Source organism: Pelecanus crispus, chromosome 1 (assembly GCF_030463565.1).
Source record: "Pelecanus crispus isolate bPelCri1 chromosome 1, bPelCri1.pri, whole genome shotgun sequence".
In the NCBI taxonomy this organism is placed as follows: domain Eukaryota; kingdom Metazoa; phylum Chordata; class Aves; order Pelecaniformes; family Pelecanidae; genus Pelecanus; species Pelecanus crispus.
In genome coordinates, this window is record NC_134643.1 from 41506153 (window position 1) to 41527099 (window position 20947).

The 20947-nt window shown below is 41.4% G+C and overlaps 1 protein-coding gene across 1 annotated transcript in view; it reads right to left on the reverse strand.

Moving 5' to 3' along the window:
* PTPRR (protein tyrosine phosphatase receptor type R) overlaps positions 1–20526 on the reverse strand; it is a gene marked incomplete at its 5' end in the record, with an annotated part of 150320 nt that extends 129794 nt beyond the window's left edge. The window contains one exon of the mRNA XM_075727931.1: positions 20215–20526. Within this exon, the coding sequence (XP_075584046.1) occupies positions 20215–20526 (312 nt within the window). The remainder of the gene's footprint in view (positions 1–20214) is intronic.
* Positions 20527–20947: the final 421 nt, after the last annotated feature.

The window sequence follows — 20947 nt, forward strand, 5'->3', positions numbered from 1 at the left end:
TGGCAAATATGAATCTTTTCAAAGTGAAAATACATTTTTTCTATAATGCTTTATCAAAAATAGCAAAATATAATCTTGGACTTCAAAGTATATTTTGGTCCTGAGTTTAAATGGGATTTTCAGAAATCAGTTATATCATCATTTAATTCCAGGTCTGTATGTACATGGGTGTACACGCTTCACAATAATCCCCACAGTACCTGGAATCCAGAATTCCATGGAGCACTGCAAAAGCAAGGCAACCCTATACCAACAGGAGGAATATTCTCTAGTTGGTTTTTCCTAGCTTAACACAAGCAAATAAGCCAATGGGTTTAGAAATACTCACAGCAGTTATTTGCCATGAATAAAATAAATAAAAATAATAAAAAAACCCCAGACCAAAACATCTGACTAAAACCAGAGTTGAGAACACCTGCCATACTGTCACAATATATGGTCAGAAGATGCACATTACCATTCAAAGAAAATGTTTGCATATCCACAACATTGTCAGAGATCTGGTAACAGAAGAGCCCCGGGCAAAAAATGAGTGTGCACAGAAGAGGGTAAGACTATCAAGGGAACCAAAGAGAAGTCCAGGCTAAGAAGTATGTAAAAATGGAGAGGAAAAAGAGATCAGTAAAATGGTTTGAGGCTATAAGACTAAAGGAAGGAGTAGAAGACAAAGGGGAAAGGAAAGACAAAGGTGAAGGTGACTAAAAAACAAAGACAAGCCAAGATGCTGGTAGTAGCCTGGGGTAAGGGGTAGCACTGAAGAGATGCAAAAAGGAGGGCAGAACGTTAGCGCATGAGAAAAATGAGAAGGTGTGAGAAGAAGGGGTGAGTGCACAGGCAGAAGCATGCAGAAGCCCAATGCAGCATTCCAAGGAGAAAAGCAGAGCTTCACTTCCAGCAGCTATCTGGGGGCATGATCAAGGAAGATGAATGTGCCATTGAAAGTATTTTTCCAAGTTTGAATTTATTATGAAAGATTTTGGGTAAGATTAGGTATTTGCCCTATCACAGCCTGAAACCCAAACACATGTTAAAAAAACAAGACAACACAAGGGTTGGATGAGGAAAGGATTAAACGATTTGTAGGACTTGCACACAGCAGATTCAGAGAGGGAGTACATGAAAGAACAGAATCATCGGGGACTATTTGAATGGATGGTGAGATAAATGTCTTAAGTAGGCACTACAGACTAGGTATTTTGGGGGCAAGAACTCCAGCAAATTTAGAATCATAGAATCATAGAATCATCTAGGTTGGAAAAGACCTTTAAGATCATCCAGTCCAACCATTAACCTACACTACCAAGCCCACTCTAGACTAATCAAGGGTAGACCAGACTAAACCATATCCCGAAGTGCCACATCTACCCGTTTTTTAAACGCCTCCAGGGATGGGGACTCCACCACCTCTCTGGGCAGCCTGTTCCAATGCCTGACCACCCTTTCCGTAAAGAAATTCTTCCTAATTTCCAGTCTAAACCTCCCCTGGCGCAGCTTAAGCCCATTTCCTCTTGTCCTATCGCTAGCTACTTGGGAGAAGAGACCAACACCCACCTCACTACAACCTCCTTTCAGGTAGTTGTAGAGAGCGATAAGGTCTCCCCTCAGCCTCCTCTTCTCCAGACTAAACAACCCCAGTTCCCTCAGCCGCTCCTCATAAGACTTGTTCTCCAGACCCTTCACCAGCTTCGTTGCCCGCCTCTGAACACGCTCCAGCACCTCAATGTCTTTCTTGTAGTGAGGGGCCCAAAACTGGACACAGTATTCCAGGTGTGGCCTCACCAGCGCCGAGTACAGGGGGACAATCACCTCCCTGCTCCTGCTGACCACAGCATTCCTGATACAAGCCAGGATGCTGTTGGCCTTCTTGGCCACCTGGGCACACTGCTGGCTCATGTTCAGCCGGCTATCTACTAACACCCCCAGGTCCTTTTCGGCCAGGCAGCTTTCCAGCCACTCCTCCCCAAGCCTGTAGCGTTGCATGGGGTTGTTGTGACCGAAGTGCAGGACCCGGCACTTGGCCTTGTTGAACCTCATACAGTTGGCCACGGCCCATCGATCCAGTCTGTCCAGGTCCCTCTGCAGGGCCATCCTACCCTCGAGCAGATCGACACTCCCACCCAATTTGGTGTCGTCTGCAAACTTACTGAGGGTGCACTCGATCCCCTCATCCAGATCATTGATAAAGATATTGAACAAGACTGGCCCTAAAACAGAGCCCTGGGGAACACCGCTCGTGACCGGCCGCCAACTGGACTTAACACCATTTATCACTACTCTCTGGGCTCGGCCACCCAACCAGTTCTTTACCCAGCGAAGAGTATGCCTGTCTAAGCCGTGAGCTGCCAGCTTCCCGAGGAGGATATTATGCGAGACGGTGTCAAAAGCTTTGCTAAAGTCGAGGTAGATGACATCCACAGCCTTTCCATCATCTACCAGGCGGGTCACCAGGTCATAGAAGGAGATCAGGTTGGTCAAGCAGGACCTGCCTTTTGTGAACCCATGCTGGCTGGGCCTGATCCCCTGGTTGACCTGTACTTGCCTGTGGAGTTCGCTCAAGATGAACCTCTCCATAATCTTCCCCGGCACCGAGGTCAGGCTGACAGGCCTGTAGTTCCCCGGGTCCTCCTTCCGGCCCTTCTTATAGATGGGCGTCACATTGGCAAGCCTCCAGTCATCAGGGACCTCCCCTGTTAACCAGGACTGTTGATAGATGATGGAAAGTGGCTTGGCAAGCTCCTCTGCCAGCTCCCTCAGTACTCTCGGGTGGATCCCATCCGGCCCCATAGACTTGTGAGCGTCCAGGTGGCATAGCAGGTCATTAACTGCTTCCTCCTGGACTATGAGGGCTCCATTCTGGTCCCTATCCCTATCCTCTTGCTCAAGGGCCTGAGTACCCTGGGGATGACCGGTCTGGCTGTTGAACACAGAGGCAAAGAAGGCGTTAAGTACTTCAGCCTTTTCCTTGTCCTCGGTGACAATGTTCCCCCCCACATCCAGCAAAGAATGGAGATCCTCCTTGGCTCTCCTTTTATTGCTGATGTACTTATAAAAGCATTTTTTATTGTCTTTTACAGCACTGGCCAGATTGAGTTCTAGCTGGGCTTTTGCCTTTCTAATTTCCTCCCTGCAGGACCTAACAAGATCCCTGTACTCCTCCTGAGCTGCCCGCCCCTTCTGCCAAAGGCGGTAGACTCTCCTTTTTTCCCTGAGTCCCCGCAAAAGCTCCCTATTCAGCCAGGCCGGTCGATTTCCCCTCCGGTTGGTCTTACGACACACGGGGACAGCCCGCTCCTGCGCCCTTAAGACTTCCTTCTTGAAGAGGGCCCAGCCTTCCTGGACCCCTTTGCCCTTCAGGACCGCCTCCCAAGGGACTTTCCCAACCAGGGTCCTGAAGAGGGCAAAGTCTGCCCTCCGGAAGTCCATGGTAATAGTTTTGGTGCCCCTCCGCTTAGCATCACCCAAAATTGAGAACTTTATCATGTCGTGGTCGCTAAGCCCGAGACGGCCTCCGACCTCGACATTTCCCACAAGCCCTTCTCTGTTGGTAAACAGCAGGTCAAGCGGGGCACCTCCCCTGTTAGGCTCGCTTACCAGCTGCATTAGAAAGTTATCCCCCACATGCTCCAGGAACTTCCAAGACTGCTGCCTCTCTGCTGTGTGGTATTTCCAGCAGATGTCTGGCAAGTTGAAGTCCCCCATGAGAACAAGGGCTAGCGATTGCGACACTTCTGCCAGCCGCTTATAGAATGCCTCATCTACCTCTACCTCCTGGTTGGGTGGTCTATAGCAGACTCCCAACAGGACATCCGCCTTTCCAGCCTTCCCCCTCATCCTTACCCATAAGCATTCCACCTTGTCATCACCACTGTCAAGCTCTATGCAGTCGAAACACTCCCTAACATACAGAGCCACCCCACCGCCTTTCCTACCCTGCCTATCCCTTCTGAAGAGCTTATAGCCCTCCAGTGCAGCACTCCAGTCATGAGAGTCGTCCCACCACGTTTCCGTGATGGTGACTATGTCATAGCCATCCTGCTGCACAAGGGCCTCCAGCTCCTCCTGTTTGTTGCCCATGCTACGTGCATTGCTGTACATGCACTTAAGCTGGGCTGTCGATTTTGCCCCCAATGTTGCCATGCCACCCCTGGGCTCCTTACTAGCGGGCCTGTTTATATCCCCTTCCCCCTTCAAACCTAGTTTAAAGCCCTCTCAATGAGTCCCGCCAACAATTTATTACAGGAATGAAAGAGAAGGATAAAAAGGGGTAGAGAATACTGCATGGTAAGCACGGAATGGTTAGCCAAAACAGAAAAGGATGAAAAAAAAAAAAAAAGGAAGGATGTATGAAAACTGTGGCAATGTTCTTCTGAATCAATGCTTTTGAATACATTACATGCCTGATTAAATGGAGAGAAATACAAGTTTTATACTGGGCAACATAAAACGTATCAAGCAGTTAGGAGTCTTATTTTCATAAGTTCCACATCAATTCACATCAGTAGTATTAGGTTGTAAGTCCCAGTAGAAAATCTAATTCAGGAAAGAATGAACAATGCAGTAGTAATGTAGTGCAAGTTTGGCTGAAATGATTATCTAGTTGACGTTATGATTTTAACTAAATAACTCCTGATTATACATGGAGAATTTTTAAAAGGCTTGCATGGATAATAAGTGATCTTTCCAAACAGAGAATAATGGAGTGTGCTAGATTCACCACACTAAAGTTTTATTCATTCCCTTCTGTTTATGTAACCTGTCTGGTATTGCCTCTGTGTCCTGGTTTTGGCTGGGATAGAGTTAATTTTCTTCCTAGCAGCAGGCATAGTGCTGTGGTTTGGATTTAGGATGAGAATAATGTTGGTAACACACTGATGTTTTAGTTGTTGCTGAGTACTGCTTATGCTAGTCAAGGACTTTTCAGCTTCCCATGCTCTGCCAGGTGCACAAGAAGCTGGGAGGGGGCACAGCCAGGACAGCTGATCCATACTGACCAAAGGGCTATTCCATACCATATGGCATCATGCTCAGTATAGAAACTGTGGCGAGTTGGCTGGGTGGCAGCAATCGCTGCTCAAGAACTGTCTGAGTATCGGTTGGCAGGTGGTGAGCAATTGCATTGTGCATCACTTGCTTTGTATATTACTATTATTATTATATTGTTATTACTACTACTACTACTACTATTTTCAATTATTAACGTTCTTATCTCAACCCAGGAGTTTTTCTCACTCCTACTCTTCCGATTCTCTCCCCCATCCCATCAGGGTAGGGGGAGTGAGCGAGCGGCTGCATGGTACTTAGTTGCTGGCTGGGGTTAAACCATGACACTCTGAAAACCAACTTCTGCCTTCCCACTTTACCAGATAAAGCACATGGACTGCATGTGGTATTATCTCCCTGTACAGAAATACCTGTCTGCATTTGTACTTTATAGTGTTTCATTCAACTTTTTTCTCCAGCAGAGATGCAGAAACTCCCTGCTATCTAGGTTGTATGAGGAACTCAGTATAACCTTCTCAGGATAATCTGTGCTGAGACTCGTGCTGATATGCTGCCTCCTGATTTTGTACAGGCTGTTAGCAAAAGAACAGCTAAGAATAGCTTTTTTCTCCAGCTCCTGTCCCCAGAATTTCTTCTCAAAATTATGAGTCTTATACTGCTGAGAAATAATGTATTGCTGATAATCTCACTAAGGGCCAACCTGCTGAAGACCTGAAGATCAATTTGCTTCAGAATAAGCAACAGATCTGTGGTTAGAGCTTTATAATGGCTATGGGAGACCTCGGCTCAAGTCTCTGATCTGCATATGCTTCAGAATAAAGAATTATTGCTTTGTCCTCCGTATGACACATGATTAATAGAATGACTAGCCTTCCAGTCAAATCTTTTTCTGCCAACACCACAGATTCCACTCAGTCCAAATAATTAAATAAAAATTGATCTGGAAAGGAGAGCAAAGCATTTTAGTGTCTAAAAGAGACTTGGCTTTCTGGAACTGCCATATATCAAAGGCAAGACCAATCTCAAGTGCACTGAAAACACCCTCTGCATGAGCCTGTCTCAGGTCTATCCTAAAATGTAAACAAAGACACCAAATAACCTGACTTGGATGATTTAACTAATTTCCTTCTTGTGACTCTTGGCTCCTACCAGGATGTGGCAAAAGAGATGCTGGGATCTTAGTGTCCATTGTAGCTCTATGCCTTGAGCTCTGGTATCTTGGCCATTTTGTGATGCATGACTCTCATTTACTCCTTACCTCCCAATTTAAGGGTCTAAATAATACCATTTTACCCCAGTTAATTTTTTTTTACCTCAAAAATTTACCTCACACCTCAAAATTCTTTAAAAAGGAACTTTGTTGTCAGGATACCTCTGCCTTGAGTTTTTGACCCAAAAGACTTAATTTCTTTTAATGGTTCTTGATCTGCCTCTGGTACAGCCAATTGCTACAAGGAATGAGTGATCCACTCCGTAACTAATAAGCTGTTAGAGAGCTAGTTGGCAGCTGATGTGATATCAAAGTGAAGGTATTTTTGTACTGTACACCCTCAAAGTAATTTTGAAAGACGTCCACAATTAGAGACAAGGGAAAGAAAAAGAAAGCCAAAGATAGAGGCAGAGTCAGTCAGCCTCCAGGCAGAATAAGATTTAAGAAAGCAAAGATGTAGCTTATATGTAAAAGCCAAGAAAATAAATTACTATGTTTTGGAGCCAAAGATTATAGTCAATGCCTTTCTGTTACAATTGAAGAAACTACAATAGTAGTAACATGGCCAAGAGAGCAAAGATCAATAGCAGTAGAGCAATGGATGGAGAGGGTTATAACATTAAGACAAAGAAAAGCTAGCAGCCTTTGCCAAACTTATACAACTGCATTTGGCAAAGGCTGGGATCACTGGGACTGGCAACACACAAGACATTAATGGGGCCACAGTGATTGAACAGTCCTTTCAAGCAGCAGATATGTATTTCTAAAGTATTTAATTTCTTCAGTGATCAATCAAAAGACATGAATACGTAGCATGCCAAAAAGCACTGGATTCTTCATTTAAAGTCTGTTACCTTTAATGAAAAGAATTTATAGGGCTGTGCTCATAACAGATGAGGACTGGTCAGCTGGCAGCCCATGAGTCAAACAGGGCACGCAAGGAAATTTTGGCTAGCCCCTAGGAAAGCCTACAGCTGTAAGCCAAGCCAGTTTTACAGTCCACTGAAAGATAATGGTAAAAAGCAAAAGTGAATTTGATGTGGGCCAAGAGAAAGCATTGCCAACCATTGAACACACCTGGCTGGCCAGCCAAACAAACGGGTAGCATTGCAGGAGAAGAAAGATCAATTACCTGAGAACGAGGAAAAGGGTTTGACTGTGGGTAGGACAGTTGGGAACATCTGAGTCTGGCCTGGAAATACATTCCCTGGCTTAGAAATACAGTCAGCGCTCAGTTGCCCTTGGATTTCAGTTTAATGGCACATGAATGTGGAGACACCAAAGCTGCCCTTAAGCAGTGGTAGCTCAGAGTCAGGAGGATACCATAACTCGGTGCTGATATTGATGCTCCTCATGTTCTGCAACATGTTCCCCAGCACTGGGACTCTAAGGGACTTTTTGGTTAGAGATGGCCAGCTCTGTGCATTGATGTCAGGCCTTGGCTAGCAAGACCCGATAGATGTGAGCTAACTCTGTGCCCAGTACATCTACATCATGATTTAATTTAAATTAGTATGTTTAAATACAAGAAAAGTGAAAAGAAAAAAAGGAAAAAAGGTATTTTCCGCAGTGTTCCCTTGTCTCTACTGGCATGAAGGACTGTGCATAGAATGAACTGCCTAACACACGTCCTCTAAATCTCTGCCTTTTGAAAGAGGAAATAAGCTCACTTACAGTTACTGTAAGAATAGCCATCTTACTTTTGTTACTGTACCATGCAGTCATTTGAAGCATTTGGAATTGTTTGGGCAAGACAATACTTAATTCTATAAACACAATAGTATTCCATCATGCTTGCTGAGCAAGTTAAAGTAGAACACGAATAATTTTCATTGACCAGAGGAAGACAGTAATTAAAATAGAAAAAACCATGACTAAAGTAGCACTGCTCTGCAAGTATTTTTAATGTATCAGGCCCTCAGCCTTCTAAAATTAATTAATGCTTTAATGAAAGTTGTCTGTTATCTGACTAACAAATCTAGTTTTTCTAATATCCAGCTACCCTGGCTTTCAATTAAGACTCAAAGAGCCAAGAACTGATGAGAAGGGACATCATAAATGATTTATGGATGTCCTACTTTTGTGTATGGTACATTTATTATTCTACTTAATGCATCCATATGGTTTTCTAATTCATTCATTACTGAAAGCCTCACATTACAGTTATTTCATTAAAGGTTATATCCATTTTCAGGCAGATTCTTAGGAAGCATATTTAAAAATTAAAGCTACAATCAAATTTTTGATTTAGTGTATGGATTTCAAATTATCTATCTATTTAATTATTGTCCTATTACCTCTTTCTAGAGGGGTCAGTTGTTGTTGGGGTTTTTTTATCATTTTCTTGATCAACATTCAATGGCTTTCTTGCTATTTCATGATCTGGGTGGTCTTTTAAATTTGCAGTTTACGTTTCCTTGTTCTCCCAACTCCAGTCAATAGTCTCTTGTTCCAACCACAAAAGTATATATATAGCATGCCAGGGAGGTGTTCCTACAGCTAATAATCACCTTCCCTGCTCCCATCCCAGCCTTCCTTTAACAGAGTATTTCTACCAGGGTCAATCTAGAAACCTTCAAAACTAAGTTTATGTCATAGTAGGCAATGGACAAAGGGGAGAGGTCTTTAACCAGTGTAGCTATAGTTTAAACAGAAAAGAGGGGAAGAAAGGAAGTGAGTATTTTTAATTTTCAAGTTAATTTCTATTGCTTGTGTACACTTTTACTGTGGCTAATTAGGCAGAGCCACAGCTTCCTGTTGCACCATTCCAGAGAAAGCCTGGGAGAGAGGTTTTGGGGACAATGTCTGCTTCATGTTTATTTTTCATCATCACCTTAAGACAAGGAATATAATTTCTATACTGTTTTAGCTTTACTTTGCCTAAAGAATGCAAAGGCTGTAAGAGTGCAGTATTTAAGGTCATTCTTCCACTAACCCAAAACATTTGTGTTTTAATGACCTGTCAGCTCAGAAGACTGCACTACTATAGAGCTACATGGTAGAGTACCTGAAATTAAACTGTTAGAACTTAAAATTTTTATTACATGCAATTGAAATATCATATCTATTTGTAAAGGTTAGCCTCCAGAGCTGTGTTCTTAATTAGACAATACATTATGTGTTGCACGAAGAAAGCGTATCAGCAACAATTTGGCTAAACAGTACAGAAAGCTGTAAGTGTTGCCAGAACACCACAGGACTCTGACAGAAGTGATCCTTATTTCTTTCAGTGTGTTTTCAAAAATAAAACAAGATTACTAGTACAATTAGTACCATCAAAAAGATAACCTTTTATTCTAAAAACACCAACAGGAAAATGGGGAAAAAAAAAAAGAAATTAAATTCAATCAATGACATTGTGTAAATCAAGCAAAATTTACTTTAGCATATTGTAAATGTAAAAATCTTGGTTTATATTGTCATTGATTTCTATGCTACAGTTTATTACACAATGACCATTCCCAAGGAGAATGTGTACCCCCAGCCAAATCTGTACAAAGCAGACCTTCCACTATTATTCTCCAACAGCTAATAAAGGCTGAAATGTAGATCTGTTTCAATTCATGTTTAAATAAACACAGATATAACATATGCAGTGAACCACTTTCCTACACTATTCAACATTATTATATTAGCAGTCCTGATATATACCCCCAACACTTTTCATGATGCTTCTACCATATACTCAGTTCAAAGTGCTATATCCACTAAAAGTATTTTTCACCAGTTTATTGTGGTGCAGAGCCAAATAAGAATTAGCTCCATTTCAGATTGTCAGTCAAGACTGACCTTCAAAGGAAGGACAGCAAAACATTACTTAAATGCTTTTAGCAACAAGAACAAAGACAGACAAAGACTTTGTACCTCTCTGCTTACCTCCCTGGGTTATTCCCCTTTCCATGAATCATTTTGATACTGAGGTGACTGAAAAAACGTCATTCAATTGACAGCTATGTAATCACTTTCAAACTCCAATATCCTCCCCGTGCATTTCATTTCAGAATTCAATATTTATTTTTTGCAAAAGAGATGCCAAAGCGCAGTAATACTTGATCTAAGAAGCGTTTTTAAAAGTGTGTTCAAAAGATCATCTTCTGCTCCCTAATAAGGTTTGTCTGATTCAAAACATCACCGTGTTTTAAAAATATCACATATTAACTAGTGATATTAAAAAAAAATTTTTTTTTTCAAAAGCAATTTTTTTAAGGCTTAATATTTAAGGGTTTACAGACAAGAACACATTATGAAACATCTATTGAGGAACTTTATAGAAGCTGTCACTTTTCCTAACAATGATGTCAGAAGAGAAGAACCAAAAGGATTATTCCAGAGGCTGAACTGCTAGATCCAACAAAACATTGACTGATAAGGAAACACATGCTGTCTTGCTGTCTTTTTATCTGAGTGCCCTTTATCTGCCTTTTAAATGTTACTGTAGGCGACTTGGGTTTTCACAAAGATCGCTCCCTGAGGCTGCTAAAAGAATTAAAAAAAAAAAAAAAAGAAGAAAAAGTCATTCTTCAGTCTTTATTCCTGAACATTATCAACACAGCGCATAGATTTATTGTGGGAAGTAGTCACTGATTTGTTTATTGGTGGGTCTCATGACCCCAGTTGGGCCATTTTGTTCATTTATGATTTTGGACGTCAAGCTTCTCTGATTCCAGTGATGGCACCTGGAACTCTATGTGCCAGAAAACTTTTCCCTTTCCTTAGTCAAATTTAGGCAGTAATAGATTTCAGCCCACTTGTAAAAGGAAAACAGAACATTGATAGCAGTATAGCAATCTCCTGAACTCCTGCTGAAATACAAGCCTGTCCACACTGTTCAGGGTAATGGACACAGTGCAGTTCCAACTGGTAAGGAGTGCAAGGCCACCTCCAAAGCCGAACGCTGAAACACCTGAAGTGCAGTTTGGGCACTGTCATAAAGAAGCCAAACAAAGAGCAGGGATGGAAAATCCACTGTTGTCTAAATCTCTGGATCTTTTCTCCTGGAATTCAGTACAGAATGGCACAGAAATGGCACAGAAGCCTATTTCAATCAGAGGAATAAATGGGGCCATGTAAGTAATAAGGAGGCAGCAGGGGGGGCTTTGTTTGTTTGTTTGTTTGTGGTTTTTTTCCCTATTTCTGAGACCAAATCAAAACACACATGAGAATTTTGTACTGGATCAGCCTGAGATCAACACTTCTCTGAATTTTCAGTTGGCTGAAACAACGCATTTTGAGTCAAACAAATAATTTCATCTGTGAGTACGAGATAAGTGGTACTCTGTACCCCTTAGCTCAGTGACTAGACCATGTGAAATGAGAAAGACTCAGGTTCAGTTTTCTCCTGTGTCTCCTTTAGAGGAAGGCTTAGAGCCAGGTCTCCTGCATTTGGGTACAGAATCATAGAATCATAGAATGTTTTGGGTTGCAAAGGGACCTTTAGAGGTCATGCAGCCCAACCCCCCTGCAGTGAGCAGGGACAGCTTTAACTCCATCAGGTTGCTCAGAGCCCCGTCCAACCTCACCTTGAATGTTGCCAGGGATGGGGCCTCCACTGCCTCTCTGGGCAACCTGTTCCAGTGCTTCACCACCCTCATTGTAAAAGATTTCTTCCTTATATCCACTCTAAATCTACCCTCCTTTAGTTTAAATCCATTATTCCTTGTCCTGTCACAACAGGCCTTGTTAAAAAGATTGTCCCCATCCTTCCTGTAGGCCCCCTTTCAGTACTGGAAGGCTGCAATAAGGTGTCCTCGCAGCCTTCTCTTCTCCAGGCTGAACAACCCCAACTCTCTCAGCCTGGCCTCATAGGAGAGGTGCTCCAGCCCTCGGATCATTTTTGTGGCCCTTTCTCTCACATTTGAGTTCCCCTGTACCTCGAAGATATATTGAAAATGCTTAAGCAAAAGTGAAGATCTTTGATTTGGCTACAACTCTGGCTGAATTCAATCCAATTTCATGAAAAATCTCTGTTTTGCCAAAAAAAATAATAAATTTATCAATTAATAAAGATTTTTCTGGAGGACAAAACCCAGCAATTTGAAGAATGGAAAAACATTGGCAGATTCATTTCTGCTACACACAAGTATCTACTTTAAGGCTGGGACTGGTCAGTTATAGGAACATACAGCTGAAAGAAAAAGTATGGAACAGCTGACACCTTCTTACAGATGAACTGCACAATGCTAACTGTCAATGAAACTTTAGCCTTCAGTTTAAAAACATATAATATGCCTGCTCCTGAAATCCAGTTTTCATTTAAACTGTGCAGCTTATGAAGAAAACTAAATGAATTCAAGAAACATCTTCCCTTCACTAAAAAATGCAGGAAAAGGAAAATTTTGTCACCAAAGAGGATCTAGGCAATTCGTGAAAGATACAACTAGCTTTTGTGCAAGTTTAGCATCCCACTGAATGTGGCAGAAAATAACCCCAAAGTTGCCAGCAGTAAGCTAATCAATTAAAGCACTGGGTTGCTGAATTTCCTACTAACATTCTTTTAACATTTTGCAAGTCAGATGACTAAGAAGTGCCTTAAGGAGGTTTTAGTGCATGTTACAACCTAATGCAATCTTTCCTGTTTTCCACAAAGACTAACAGCAAACACAATACCATGATAATGTTTCAGCATGCAATTATCCCTGCTGAAGTACACAGAAGGAAGCAGAAAGCAAACGAGGCCAACTAATGCAGATTCTCTAGATGTCTTTGTGCAAACAAAATCCAGAATGACAGAGCTGCAGGCTACTAGGTCTACTTGTAAGGCTTGCTGCAGATATGTTATGCCTAGTATAATTACTCAAGAAAGGACTAAGATAATGATGAGCATTGATCTCTTATTAGAAGGTGGACTTAAGTCTAGAAGCCAAATACCGTAAAGATCTGTTGTTCAGGGTCATGATGTAAAGTGTAAAGTGACACAATAGTGATTATAACAATCACACTAAGGATACTGACTGATACTACACACTGTTGTAATGTGTGACTAACAGAGGTTGTTAGCAATTCAGCACTGTAATTACAATAAGGTCTTAAAACTGCACTGTCTATCAACGTGGCTCTTCTCTTTTGTTGTTCCAAGCATCAGACAAACACATGACCTGGGAACGGAGAGGGACACAGTTGGTACCCTACTGGATTTTGAGATCTTACTGCTCAGAAGGCTCCTTTGAGAAGTCACTGCAGACATGATTTTCTGTTTATGCCTCCTCCCCCTGGCCCAGTGCCAATCCCTCTCCTAGGCTGGCAATAACAGATGTTAAGTGACAAAAAGTGACATCTGACTTTTTGTTACGTTTCATATACAGTTAGCTTGGCTGTTTGCCTTAGCACTGGTTGACCTGCCACTTTATGGACTGCTTGTTCTCCTCACTCATATTTTTTGCCTTATTCTTACCCCGTTTTGTAGCTTAATATACTTTCAAAAGTATTCTGACCACCTCTTCACAAGGCCTACAGAAGGAGTGAGCTTAGGGTACTTTTACTGAATGAGAGGAGTAGGATAAAGAGCCCTCTGAGTCACTGCACCAAGCTGCATGTGGTCTTTCTCTGCACCAGAAGGTAAATGGCCTTCGGACTTGGAGCCTGACAGACTGCAGGCTGAGACCCCAAGTTCATGCAGTATTCAAAAAGCAGCTCCTTAGTGACTTCCATTAGTACAATGTAGTATAACTACATCTAGCTAAAGATAGAACTACATATAAATACATGTACATCTATTCCAGTGAAAATTAGGACATTACTGTACAGGGTGTAATAGGAAGATAAAATTACCATTTTGAATAACTTCCAAACTAACTGTAGTACAACATATCATGCAACACATGGTGGAAGGCAGACGGTGCATGAGCAACAACAAACCACTTGCTTCAGAAATCCTGCCTGTACTACTGTAAGAATATCCCCAGCCTTATCCATTCCTCCCCCTCCCAAATGAAGGATATCTTTTTGGTCTGTGGTCTCCTAAAAGCAGTCCTAAATTTCTGGTCTAATGGATCACTCTGAGCTATCATAGTTTCTCACAGACTTGTATGCATTTTTATCAGACTGAGACAGAAACATTTAAATAAAACTTTACAGATTGTTCTAATGGCCTTACTGGGCCAGGTAACTGTGTGGATGCTGTGCCAGCAGAGGCTGACACAGTATTTGAAAGACAGAAGAGTTCCTAACAAAGAGAACTGAAATAAGGAAGAGACTTTATCTTATATCAAGGCAAGGTATTCAACACCAGGGAAAAGAGTAGTAAGAGATTATGGAAAAACAGTCAGTGGAGTGGACAGCTGGGGGAAGCTGGAACAGGTTATTAGTGAAAAAACATTATCAGAACATCTTCTCTTCTTGGGATTCTCAGAAGGCCATTTATCTTCTGGTACACAGAAAGATCACACGCAGCTTGGTGCTGTGACTCAGAGAGCTCTCTGTATCCTGCTCCTCTCATTCAGTAAAACTCTATGACTTAGCCTTGAAAAAGGGGGCATCTTATATTACCAAAATACCAGTGAGAAGAAACATGTATTTTCCATTTAAAGAAAAGTAAAAAGCAAATTTCACAGACATTGTTCCATTTTTATGATGAGAAAAGGAAACTATATTAAATGTTTCCACAAAAATGTACCTATAAGGAAAATATTTTTTGGACTGAAAATTATTTGATGGATTGAATGCCCCCACCTTTTTATCAAGCTCTCCTCATACAGTTCTTCTTATGGCACTCCAACAAAGCCAGTCAGTAGAGGCAATTTCAATGTTCAGAAGAAAGGATATTTTGTAGTCTGGTTCCCTTGTTTTGGCTGATCTTTAAAAGGAAGAAGCAAGTCTTGTATCAAAAGTAAGTCTTGAGTGGGTACATGAAGGAGGAGAGAGTAGGACATCCTGTGTGTTACTAGAGGAACTTAGAGAGGACATTCCATGTGGAAGCCATGTCTTCACAGAAAGCACAAAGAATTAGTAAAACAGGTATTTCCAGCAGAAAAAAACGTGGTGGGAATAATGAAATAAAATATAGGAAAAAAATAAGTTAGATGAGTTCTGGGCCTTGACACTTTTAATTAAACCTGATGCATCAGGAAATGGGGAACTGATGGAGGAATAAACTTATATGTGTAAGGCCATGTCAGTAAGCAAGCAAGAGATGCATCTTCTCTGAGTATGTAGTATGAGCAAAGTTAGACGAGAGGATATAGCAGTACTTGTGGGATGAATTTGACATAAGTGTAAAAGCAGTTCTGCTGTGGCTTCACAGCCTCATGGTTTTCAGCTACTCAAAACTACCTAGAAGCAGCCCACCTACTTGAATTGTGCCTAGATTTGGAAAGGATTTCCACAGTATTTCAATATAAAATGTGTTGTTTAAGCTGGGATCAGCTCCAGATTAAGATGGCACTAAATGTACATGCCTGTGTGCGTGTATGAATATATATAAATATGTGAGTAGTCAGCATGCAGTTGGTGCTTAAGCACCCACTATCATCAATAGAAATCTTGTCACTACAGCCATGTGGGTTTAGGGAGATACTCAGCTCACCATGAAGTAGACATCAAGGCTATGTTCTACTGGTAGAGCAAATGCGTCTGGTACTGTTCTCTGGCAGTGAGAAAACTGTTGTAGAAATGTCCCGTGTCAGTACTAATCTCCAAAACAGGATGACCACTCCAGTCTGACTATTGGATATGGTCTCTCACTTATATTAACTCTCTAATCATCCAGAAATTGTTTAGAAAAGTGCTAGATAGCTTAATAGACTACCAATAGGCTAGATTTCCACTGCTTATACTGAAGCCTGAATACCTAGTGCACACATGGATATCTACTTCTGGGTACACACATTCGTGTGCTTTACTCTTCCACTGATTCCTCTCTCAAAGCCCTAGCACCTGAAGCTCTTGTGCTCTCTTCAGTGTGCTTGAAGGTAGATGGTTCAAACATTGGTGACAAAATAGAGGTAATGGTATGGCAGAGCTATAGCTCTGAGGCATTCAGCCTTATACAAAATGTCATGGAAAAGGCAAAGAGAAGCTCTGTGTGGCTGTCTGTGAATCTTACGTCCGATTGACATTAGCTGAGAGAAACTCTAATTAAATCAACTCAGTTCAGTAACACGCATGTAAACAAAACAAAACTGAAGAGATGCGCTGAATTTTAGGCTACTGTACAGTGCTGTGACTTTTCTAAGCAACAGAAATAGAGACAGATTTTCACATTTATGTACGAAGGTGTATAGTAGCAGCGAGGTGTGAAGGGGAAAATCTTGATATATTGAGCAAGTTGATTACCTTTACATCTGAAACACTTCACAGGATACAAGTGAAAAAAGCATCTGAGGAGCTTGGTCCAGTCTTAGTACAACACACTTGTTTGCCTGAGGGAGTCTTTGGACAGACCAAACTATATCAGGTTACAAAGGATGATGCTTTCGCACCTCCATGAGGTGATACTTTAAACCTAGTCCTAGCTGTAACCTTTACAACAAGTTCTTCTGCTTTTTTGTCAAGTTCAGCCTTAACTACATATGTGTATGTATGCATGTTTGGTTTTTTTAACAAGTGTGTTAGACAGCAACATTTTTAATCATAAGTGGTTATCCAGACTATTTCTACTTTCCGTGTACTGCCTTGACCTTAGTGGCACTCACATTCAGCTTTGGAAAGACTTGGAATAAACACAAATAAACATTTGGAGAACTTGTTCATTTCACTACTAACTCTCTAATATGTTCAATGAGTGTATAGTTTCTGAGATCCAAAATAAATCCATACAAATAGAAAACTCTCAAGCATTACAAAAAAATTATGTAATTGTATGTTAACAAAGCAATTTTCAGATGAGTTGATGTCACGTCATTTAGAGAGATAGCTAAACAGAACATATGTTAAGCACTAAGGCATTTATAGAAGAGTCAAAATGCTTCTAAGAGCTCTGGATTGTCCTCACTTTCCTCAACAAACAATGTGCACTGAACACACACACACACAAAAAAAAAAAAAAAAAAAAAAGACAGGAACTTAATACTGGGTAATGTGATGGAAACCCTTCAGTTATGTAAAACTCACTCCCAGAAGAGAAATCCCTCCTCTTCCTCCCTTAGGCAAACAAGCACCACAATTTGCCTGCGTTCTTTATTGGTAGAGTCACAAAACATCACTTTTTGACACAATATCTGCAGAATTCTTGGCTTCATAGCACTCTGTGGTGTATTGGCAACATTTTGCTTGTCAGATGGTCTAAATCCTTAGCACAAAATGTAACCTTGTAATAGTTCTACATTAGGCATCCATTCACCCTACCCTTCCACCTTGATCATGAAGAAAATGGACCTCAAGTCACTGAAATTAGATTGAATTCAGTTTCTTCCCCTCTGCAGAGCCGCAACAGCATTGATTTATTTTAAAAAATAACCCCCATTGCTGGCTTTCATACTAAATCACAATGTGCACTAGTCATGTAACTGGATTACAGGAAGCATTAACACTAGCAATTGCCCTTTCAAGTTGAGCAACGAACGACATTGCTAAAGGCTGGAACAAAAAGGGTCAGCCAGGGCAAAACAACAAATGTTGCCGCTTGCCCTATATGATAAGAAGTGAAAAGCAGCAACAAGCAGTAAGTGCTAGTTCAAAACAAAGAGGGAGCGATATACATGTATTCAAAACAAAGAGTGAGCGATATACATGTATTCAAATCAAAACCAAATCCCTTGACAATGACATTATGATTACCATCTACTTAACGTGAAATTCAAGAGGGAGAAACAAAACGTTGAAGTGCAGAGACCTGGAAGGAGCCAGGCTGTGCTTGGATTATGGCAACCACCCTGCTGTGGGACAGCTGCCCTTTGGAGGAAGACACCTTCAAAATTTCTCATTACGTGATTAGTCCAGTGAGATGTCTGATTCCCAGCACTTTGGCTTTAAAACATACGTTTCTGCAAAGGCTTTTTCTGAAAGGATGACATTAAAAGCAAACTAAAGCCACTGTCCTTCAACACAGATAGCTGAAGATCCCAAGCAACAAACAGCTTTCATGTCATGATTAGCTCATGCTGTTATGCCCCCCTTTAAAGCACATATGGTTCTCAGCCAGAACAGAAGGCTTCAGAGCAGCAGCTCCATCCTAGAAATGCAGTAGCAAAGCTTCAGACTGAGGTCACTTAATGAGAACTTAATGTAGATTTAATAGATCTTTTCTTATGTGACTGCCAATTGAAAATCTGCCTCATTTAGCTTTTAATGCAGGCACAGAGCCAATCAGCTAAAATCAGGGTAGCCCTGGAATATTTTGCAGGATTCTTCCATTGCAAGTTGAGGACTGCGGGTCTCCAAAAGTGTGCAAAGCTCTGCTGAAATAACAGGCCACAGGTAACTGTAATTTAATGAAAAAATGAGGGGCCATGCATATTCTGAGTTCCTTGCACTAACAGAAAGGTTTCACCTTCACAGGAGGTGAAATAATGCTTGCTATGGAAAAAAGAGAGCGGGTACCTTTACTCTGGAGTCAGCCCTGCTGGCTTAGGCTAGGTTGGGGCATAGATGTATCCAGCTTGCTTGGCATCTCCTCCGCCTGGTCAGTACCATTCAGCATTGGGACTCTGTGTACAGTTGGCATGTCTCCAGTGAAGCAAGGCTGTCGGTACCTTATTTTGCTCTGATATGGACGCTTACGTACAACTGAATCTAGTCCACTGACTATGCTAGCCATCTAATCTCAAAGTAGCAGGTCTTGTTCATGGGTGATGCAACAAGCCCAGAACACAGCTTTTTGAGCCTAGTTCTCTGGTAGTATTTTTTAACTGTTAAAACTTTAATGTTAGACTAGTAAAATTACTACCCTTTTTTTCCTGATTATTCTTTTCTGTATCTTTAGCCTTTATTGCATTTGGTGTATTCATAAGGGCAGATCTCTAGAGGTACCAACAGTACGAGGAACTCGTACACGATTCTGAAATACTTTGTGTGCTAACATGCCCTAGTGCTGTATGTTCTGTCTTCTTTCCTTGTTTGTAAAGGCCATTCTCTTTTAATCTAGCATCTTCTGTGCAGAGTAATTTACAGAATTAGGCAAATAGCTGCTGATTGTAATTAGTCACATTGTTTCAGTTTAATCTTTATTAGTTCACTCTAATAAGTGCGTGAGCCATTATGAATGGTTGTTCTTTCCTCCAGGAAGGAGAAGGATGAGCCCAATGCTCTTCTCCATAAGCAAGCAGGGCTACCTATGCACCAGGGTGAGGCAGAGCAGTGTCTGTGCAGAGCATATACAGACTGTGCTGTGCACTCCGCAGAGGACAGCTCTACTGACAGTATGCTGCTCCACTGGCATGAAGAGTGAGGATGCAGCAGGGTGGCATCAGTATACGATTCCACTGACATGCCCTCCACTGCAGGGGGGAGCACTGCCATCACTTTTCTGAGAATGGGCTAGATCACACACATAGTTAACCGAAAGAGAAGGGTCCCAGACCATATGTCCCAGAAGGAGCACATATGGCTTACACCAACAAAAACATAGTTCATATTCTTTGCAAGAAACAGGCTTGCTTTCAAACAGCTATGTAAGCATAATGGTGGATTCACTGGAGAAATGGAAGTGAATGAATCCTTTGTGTCAGGCTTTTAAAATCTCCCTGTGTCTGTTGAATTGTTCCCCAAAGTACATGTTCTTGTGCCCTATGCAGAACAAGTTTAAAATCCATCCAGCAAAAGCAGTGCAAATACCAATCAAGACAAGAGGATTAAAAGCATTCGAGGCAAAGGTAAGTTCTTTGCCTACAGAGAGGCTATATTCTGCACTGGTTCATCAGATTGCTTGTTGATCATGGTGAGGCTATATGAACGTGAGTTCTACTAAAGCAAAGAGCTTCAAGATGTGTGGTCATTATTTAGATTTAGATGATCAGCCAGGCAGTGGAGTATGAACTTTGGATACTCCACATTACAATCTATGTCTATATTTATCTACAGGCATACTTATTCACAAAACAACTCCAGAACTCATGAAAAAAGGCACTTACCACAACAATCACATTCGTTGCAGGAATAGGAAGATTTTCCACTTCCAAATCTTGACCAGTCATAGCTAACAGATTGAGGGATGGGTCGTAGGCAGGTCTGGGGAAGGTTGATTTAACAATTATTGCAGGGTGCAGCTTGCTTATTTTGGTGTGGGAAGAAGAATGGAAATTTTGTTTGGAATTCTTGTAACTGTCTGTATCCAGACTTTTCTCCAGACTCTGCACAGGGTGATAAACAAACACAGGTTTCCCACTCTTTCGCTGATGAATTGCCAGAAAGTGGTCATTGTCTCCAGAAAAGCAGCCTGCAGAAAGAGAAGAATAAGTTTAGAATGTCTCTCTTGGATATTCTGTAGATGGTGCTAGAAGTCTGGTGAGATCTTTGGATTCTGCAAGATTTGAAAAGACTATTTGTGGAATAGAAGTATTCCCTTAAAATCCCACAATGCAGTCTCTATAGCAATAGCTTAACAACACTAGAGACAGTCTACTAAGTGTGTGAAGTGTATCACATTCTTAAACTCACTTTTACAGAGGTTTTTAAAATGTTATTTATACTTCTAGCCAGGGTTACATTTCAAAAATGTGGTGCAAGAGCAGAGCACATGCTGAGCCAAGTGGAACTTTTGTATTGGCTTCAACTCCAATAGGAAAACATATGCAGTACACTTTCTGATTTATTTAATCAACCAGTAATAACAAAGATGAGAATTGCTGTGATCATCTTTTATAT